The following is an 8102-nucleotide window of genomic DNA, read 5'->3' on the forward strand; positions in this document are numbered from 1 at the left end:
AAGATTGTAGCAGCGAAGCTTAGGGGAGATAATGTGGAGACGAGTGCATCGCGAGGCTCAAGGTGGCTGAGTCCTAGCAGCCGGCACGCGGTGCCACACGCTCGTTTAGGGCAGACTTTCTCGTGTCTAATCGCCGCGACGCGTCCAACTCCAAACCTCTCCTGCAAAATCCATAAGTCGAGCAATGGATGTCGACGGTTTATCCTCCTCTCCTCTTCTGCGCCAATCGTCGTTGCCTCCAAGTAGTGTTCCTGTTGCTTCTCAATCACCCGGTGGTCCGACTCCGAGGAGAGCTCACCCTGCTTCGCACGCGTTGAACTTTGGCGATGATGAAGCTGAAGAGGTCGATGAGACCGGTCGTGGATCACGGAGGAGGCGGAGGCCAAGAGGTCAACCCAATGGTGACGTTCCAGTCGTGAAAGACGCCGTAGGAGAAAGTGTACAGGATAGCTTCGAAACATTCCTAAGAACGTGAGAAGTCTTTTCCTCCGGCTCTTAGTCGAGACTGCATCACTGTTCTCACAGATTCACCGAGGATGTCAATCTTGCCCCAACACCTGCCTCTGATGGCGGTATTCCGGCTGCCCCAGATGGAGAGCTTATCTACATTGAGCAGATCCACACAATGCGCGAATACGAGCTAACGACGCTCTACGTCGACTATGGCCACCTCCTACAAAAGGATGACGTCCTCGCCGACGCGATCCAGAGGCAATACTATCGCTTCCTTCCATACATTAGACGCGCTCTGCACAACCTTGTCGCAGAACACGAGCCCGAATATCTCAAGCTGAATCCAACCGCTGCCGCCACAGACTCGGTCAACCTCCAGTCTCGCGAGTTCAACATCGCATTCTATCATCTTCCGCTGGTCTCGGGTATACGAGATCTGAGGACAGATAAAATTGGTACTTTAATGAGCATAAGTGGCACAGTGACTCGCACCAGCGAAGTCCGCCCGGAACTCTTATTTGGCAGCTTCATTTGCGAGGTTTGTGGTGGCCAGGTTAATGAAATAGAACAGCAGTTCAAGTATACGGAGGTAGGTCCGCTCGCGTGATTAGAGCTCATGATCTTATTTCTGTCATGCAGCCAAGCCTGTGTCCCAATCCGACGTGCGGAAACCGCACTGCATGGCAACTTCAGATTGACAACTCAAAATTTACAGATTGGCAGAAGGTCCGCATTCAAGAAAATCCCTCCGAAATCCCGACAGGCTCTATGCCACGCTCGCTCGACGTCATCCTCCGTTCGGAGTTGGTCGAACGAGCCAAGGCAGGAGACAAATGTGTATTCACCGGCACATTTATTGTTGTCCCGGACGTCAGCCAACTTGGTCTTCCCGGTGGTAACAAGGCCGAGTTGATGCGAGAAGCTGCGAGAGCAGGGGCTAACTCGGCTGCTTCCGCAGTAGGCGGAGCTGGAGTCACAGGGCTGAAAAGTTTGGGTGTGAGGGACCTTCAGTACAAAACGGCATTTCTGGCCTGTATGGTACATGATGCCGATGGGCGAGTGGGTGATAGATCTTGTCTATGTAGGTTCAAATCTCATGTTTTCTGCTACAGACAGGTACGAATATTCGGGGAGAAGACACACAAGGTGAAGACGAGAGTGAAGCCTTCGCCAGATCCTTAACCGAGCCCGAGCTTGAAGAACTCAAGGGCATGATTGAGTCAGATCACATCTATTCTCGATTGGTGGAAAGCATTGCTCCAACAGTGTACGGACACGAGATTGTTAAGAAGGGCCTTCTGCTGCAACTGATGGGGGGTGTGCATAAACAAACACCTGAAGGCATGCATCTTCGTGGTGATATCAACATCTGCATTGTAGGAGATCCGTCGACCTCAAAGTCTCAATTCTTGAAGTAAGGAAGCCCAGTTGTAGTGGCAAGCGATATCTTTGATCTATTCTCTGTACAGGTACATTTGCTCTTTTCTCCCCCGTGCCGTGTACACATCTGGAAAGGCGTCATCTGCGGCTGGTCTCACAGCTGCTGTAGTCAAGGACGAGGAAACTGGCGATTTCACAATTGAAGCTGGCGCGCTTATGCTGGCTGACAATGGCATCTGTGCGATCGACGAATTTGACAAAATGGACATTTCCGATCAGGTAGCTATCCACGAAGCGATGGAACAGCAGACTATCTCTATCGCGAAAGCGGGTATTCATGCTACCCTCAACGCACGAACTTCGATCCTTGCAGCAGCTAATCCCATCGGAGGTCGATATGATCGCAAGAAGTCTCTTCGTGCAAACGTCGCGATGACTGCCCCAATCATGAGTCGATTTGACTTATTCTTCGTCGTTCTCGACGAGTGCGACGAGAAGTCGGACTTGAACATTGCAAAGCATATTGTGAATGTGCATCGATTCCAAGACGAAGCAATACACCCGGAGTTTAGTACGGAGGCTCTGCAGAGGTACATTCGTTATGCAAGAACCTTCAATCCTAAAGTGAGTCCTCGTCGCGGTAGTTCCTACATGTTGACATTCATCTTATGCCACTAGCTCACGCCAGATGCTGCGGATGTCCTAGTAGAGAAGTATCGTATCTTGAGGCAAGATGACGCCTCCGGAACAGGTAGAAACTCGTATCGAATCACCGTTCGTCAATTGGAATCCATGATTCGATTGAGTGAAGCTATCGCTAGAGCTAACTGTACCGCTGAAGTATGTCTTGATTGAATACGGCGTCACTGCAAATTTGACTGACTGGCTATACAGATTACCCCCGCATTTATTAGAGAAGCATACACCCTTCTGCGTCAGTCTATCATTCATGTAGAGCAAGACGATATCGACTTCGACGAGGAAGAGCTGGAAGGTGAGCGAGAGGGCGACAAACGACCAAAATCACGTCCAGAGGACGTTGAAGATAGCCAAGACGTAGAAATGTCTGCCGCCGAAATCGCAGCCCTGGAAGAGACGGAGCAGAGCTATAACGAGTCAATGGGTGTCAATGGGTCCAGCTTCAGTGGTCTCAATGGCGCTGCTTCGTCCGACGGTGTTGCGAGAGGGACTAGCATGGTGCCTGATGCGCCTGAACAGCCGTCGCGACCTAAGCGGAGAATGGTCATCACCCATGACAAGTATATGGCCCTGCAGAGCCTCATTGTACTCCACTTGTCTCAGATCGAACGAGAAACTGGCAGAGGAGTCGACCGAGATGAGCTAATTGACTGGTATCTCGAGGTCAAGGAGTCTGAGATACAGGACGTAGAAGAACTTGAGTATGAGAAGGAGCTCATCACCAAAATGCTTCGTAAGCTAGTCAAGGTGAGTAACGCGCAATAATTTTGCATGCGAATTAGAGCTGACCGAGTGTCGTAAAGGATAATTACCTGATTGAAATCAAGGGCGATGTGCAAGAGTCGTTACCAGCCTCCATGGACGAGAGCAGTGGGCAGCCGTCATTCGACGGACCAGAGAGTAACATACGTGTATATTACATGGTGCACCCGTCTGTTGACACTGAGGGTTCATCATCTGTTCCATAGTACTCGAATGTGTCTGATCTGCTCGTCGGAAAAGTATTTGTGGACATTTGTTATCTTCGTTGCTGTCTGTTATCTCCTGTAGCACTCCAGTTTACATGTACAAAGTAGTGTTTAATGTAGTATTTGGAAGCCGTCCCGGGCCTATGCGTTGCCACTGCGTGGGACGCGTTAGAAGTGGAGTCTGGGGGGTCGACTCACAGATTGGACTTCTCGGTGCTCGTGGCCAGCTTGTGGCTGAATTCGGGCCGCGCAACCATCACATATAGACCTGAATTCTTCTTGCGAGTTAACAACATCATCTTGAACGTCTACGCCCCTCTGCGCAGCGGGAAACGCGCGCCGGATTCACGCTAAGCTTCTCTGAGTCCACAAGCCTGAAGCTGGATCGGCTGAGCTAGACGAGGAACCTCGATGGTCACTACTTCTGCTCTCATCCCACATTCTGTTCTCCGGAATCAATATTGCCTTCGTGAATCTCATTCTTGACTGTGCGCCAGAAGAATGTCTGACAATTCTTTAATTGTTCCTGTCGTCGTCCCCACTGGATCTCTCCACTTTGCGACGATACCATCATCTGGTACTATACAGAATGTCATAGACGAGCTACTCTCAAGCTCAGAAGCTGCCGCTGAAGTACTGGGAGATTTTGAGCCTTATGGCTGGGCTTTGCAGAAGATTCGAAAGCACTCGCCCGGTCGTCAGTGGGAGGAGGAAGAGCTTGAGGAGCTCGGAAACGGTAAGAGTGTCTGATATATATTTTGCATTTTCTTGACAACGACACCAACGCTTTAGGCTTGCTGCCATCTCTGGCTTGCGTGGCCCCATATCTAAGTGTGTCTTCTCCCACCGACCGTTCGGAGAGGACTTTCTCGGCATTTCCGCTGACCTCACACCTTCATACACCCGCCTTACGTTTGGTTTCGCTGCATCCCTTCCTTTCGCTGACATTTTCATTCCTTCGTGTTCCCGAGATCCATGATGGATTCCAGTGGAAGCTCTTCATCTCGAGATCATCCACCGTCCACGAAGCTATCAATTCCGTCGTAGATGAATTAGGTCTCACGAAAACACTACCTGTTCCTGGTGGGGGAGCGTTAGAGTATGTGTTTGAAGAAGTATGGACAAGTGGTACCTCCGAGCGTAAGTTTTCATTATGAAGCGTCCAAACCCAGATTGAATTCAAGGACCATCAGGCTCAGTAAGAATACAGCCGTCTATGACTGTCTCAGATATCATCGAAAAGCCCTCTACAACAAATCCTTTCGCTCCTGCGACGTTTCCTGCATCACGCAGCTTTAGATTTTGCGTACCAGATGAATGGTACCGTCGATCAAAGTCTCGATCGATATCCTCCACTTCTTCAGAGCCCTCAGAAGATACAATCCGACGACTTGCAGATTTGGAAGAAGCCGACGAGAATGAGGGGGGTGAAGGCACCGCCAAACAGAAGGATTTGAATCAAGCCACACGCTTGGTGAATCCGGTGTCAGGCTTTAATGCACCGACCGATTGGCGCGGGTCGATCTCTCAGAATAGATTCTCCAGCATTTTCGAGGGTTGGATGCATCCAACCAGTCCTCCGGCTGCTAACGGGGAGAAGAAAACAGTCAGCGAGCCCAAGCTGGTAGAGCATAATGTGGATGGCAGTTTTGGGTCGATTAGGCGTCATGCGGAGTCGGATCCCGATGCATCCGAAGTTGATGCTGGAGAATTTGAACAATTTCTTGTACGTAGTATCTGCGAAAGGGATACTTTCGTGGCTCATAAAATACGCAGGATGAAGTGGGTCTCAAAGGCTCTAAACGTGAAGGCATGTACCAGCTTCCTGCTGAACAGAAACGCTATCTTCTGCGAAACCACCAAGACAGCCGATCATCTACGTTCTCTAGGGCATCTGGTCTGAAAGCGTCATCTAAGCGTGTTGCTCAGCCATCTACGTATGGACCCGCCTCAGCGGCTGCTCTTTTACCTCGCCTAGTTCCACAACTTACTGGTGATTCTGGGCTTATGAAGCGCTTCTCAATTGCGGGATGGGGGTCTGCAACTAATTCTCCAACTGTTGGATCCATCGAGCCCACTCGCACTAGCGGCGAGTATGAAGTTCAGAAGCGAGACTCTACTGCGTCTGTGAGGACTACGTTGGAGAGGCCTGTAAATGCTTCCATAGTCCAGCCACAAGTAACGGGAGGATTGTGGAGTAGTTGGTGGGCATCATCAGGTGGCGAGAAAGGAACTGCTTCAGGGGCCGGGGCTAGAGAGACAGAGAAAACCGCGAAATGGTATGCGGATACCATCCGTAATGGAAAGTCTTCGGATACCAAGCTGGTTAAGCATCTAATTTCCCTTCGAGTACATTTGTCCACGGCGAATTTGGCCTGGATTGAAGATTTCGTCGAAGTTGAGAGAGGCTTACAGACAATTGGTAATCTACTGGCAGGTTTAGTGGGCAAGGGAGGTAAACGGAAGAAACTGACGGATGTCGAAGATACCGTCCTCTTGGAAATTATCAAATGTCTCAGAGTACTTTTAAACACTGAGGTGTGTGGAATGAGTGCCATATTCTGAAGAACGTATCTAATAGCCGGCAGCCTGGGTTTAACGAAGTGTTGTCCGCGCCGACAATTATAACCCACATTGCCTATTCTCTGCATGGATCAAGCGTCAAACTCAGGACTCTCACATCTGAAGTCCTGGCGGCGATATGTGTGCTTTCGCTGACGGAGGGCCACAAAGCTGTGTTGTCTGCTATGTCTGACTACCGTGTTGAATTTGAGGAATCGTTTCGATACCAAGAGCTCATCGCCGCACTGCGTCTGCCAGAAGTTACAGATGACGGAACCATTGTCAGCGAGTTTGGGTACTCGAATGACGAGGAAGGCGTTTGGGAGGCCAGGACTGCTTCCATGGCTCTTGTAAATGCTTTGACCAATTGTCCGGATGCTTTGGAAGAGCGAGTCCTCCTTAGAGAAGAATTTGGTCGCCGAGGTTTGAACGAGGTGATCGTTGTATGTGCTTCCTGATCTTCAACGGGTGTACTGTTCATTGATTTGATGCATAGACCCTGCGTTATATAAAACCGCCCGATTCTCTGGTTACACAGTTGGATGTCTACACTGAGGAGAAGTTCGAAGATGAGGAAGATATGCGTGAGCGCGCACGCGATCTGGTCAATACCGAACCATCCCAGTCAACCTCCGAACCAGCTTTGGAGGAACTGTTGCGGTTAGCCCGAGAGCATGATAATCTTTACCCCGTGCTCGTGCAAATATTTCGACGCCTCAGCGATTTCTTTTCCAGACCAATGGACGGGTAAGAGATTTTCAAATCTACGCTGATGATGTATATGTATTAAGAATGAGTAGTGAACTGCGATCAGATCTCCTCATCATTCTGGACACGTTCGTCACTGAAAGCCTAGTTCTAAACGAGCTGTGAGTCTTGTACAGTGTCATTGCTTTGGATTATCATTTACGTCGTCTTGCAGAGAGGAGGGTTGGACTTCATTCTTGAATCGCTTTATAGCAGATGTATTGTACATCACTGGTCAGGAACTGGAAATCAAGCCTCCTGCGGGTGATCACGAGACTGTACTATCTGAGGAAGTTGACAGACTGCGAAACAAGGTCGATGAATTAAGCGAAGAGGTGAAGTCATGTATCTACGTTGCGAAAGGATTCCTGACATTCTTCACTCGCTGTCATTTATGCAGAGGACTGAACTCAGGAATCAGCTTGATCTGCAAGTCGCTGAACTCAATACTCTTAAGTCAATCAATCTCAGTGCTCCAGGATCAAGTGGCAGAGGTGCAGGGAGAGGTGGCTCCGAGGTATGATACTGGCAATCATGACAATTCGCTTCCTTACGTGGTACTAGTCTGGGCAGAGCTTTCATGGGCTCGTGCAACGTCTGGTTCAGAAGGAAAAACAGGTCCTTCGATTGCAAGCGGACCTCGATCGCGTGAATACTCAGAATCCTACCGAGGGGCGAGATGCAGTATGTCGTCCATCCAGCGATTGTGGATTTACGGACTAACTGCGAGCCCCTTAGGATGACCGAGCAAAGAGGGAACGCGATCGTGTCAAATGGAACACCTTGATGGAAGAAATAGCCAAGCTGAAGATACAGGTCAACAATTAGTATTTTCAGCTCATCTGATTCTAATGTGATTTCTCAGACTGGTGACTTTGAGACCGCCGTCAGCATGAAGGACAAGGAGATAATTTACCTAAAGCGAGCCATGGAATCCATATATTCTCGCTTTAAACTGCGGGAGGAGACTCGCGAAGCTGAGTTGGATGTAGAACTAATGGCAACACGTGCAATTGACAGCTTGACCCGTAAAGACGAAGAAATAGCGTCCTTACAAGCAGAAGTCGATGGCCTCAAAAAGCAATTGTCTGAGAAGCCGAAGTTCATTACAGAGACCGATTTTAAGCGTCAGGTTGCGCCCCCACCACCACCACCGCCTCCCGTGCTCAAGCTCTCAAATGATGTCCTACCTGCGTCGCCATCAGCTTCACTACCACTACCACTACCTCCACCACCACCTCCGCCGCCGCCGCCGCCCCCGATGATGTTATCCACAGTACAGGCTTCTCCGCC

The 8102-nt window shown here is 49.8% G+C and overlaps 1 protein-coding gene across 1 annotated transcript; it reads left to right on the forward strand.

Moving 5' to 3' along the window:
* Positions 1 to 184: 184 nt before the first annotated feature.
* On the forward strand, positions 185 to 3500 carry FIBRA_00590 (uncharacterized protein; the record flags this gene model as incomplete). The annotated part of the gene is made up of 8 exons (XM_012322482.1): positions 185 to 471; positions 526 to 1042; positions 1093 to 1512; positions 1566 to 1867; positions 1923 to 2457; positions 2512 to 2673; positions 2728 to 3279; positions 3336 to 3500. 8 exons carry the CDS (start codon positions 185 to 187, stop codon positions 3498 to 3500), a joined length of 2940 nt encoding a protein of 979 aa, XP_012177872.1.
* Between the last annotated feature and the right edge of the window lie 4602 nt (positions 3501 to 8102).

The sequence above is a fragment of the Fibroporia radiculosa genome (assembly GCF_000313525.1).
Source record: "Fibroporia radiculosa TFFH 294 genomic supercontigs, scaffold272, whole genome shotgun sequence".
In the NCBI taxonomy this organism is placed as follows: domain Eukaryota; kingdom Fungi; phylum Basidiomycota; class Agaricomycetes; order Polyporales; family Fibroporiaceae; genus Fibroporia; species Fibroporia radiculosa.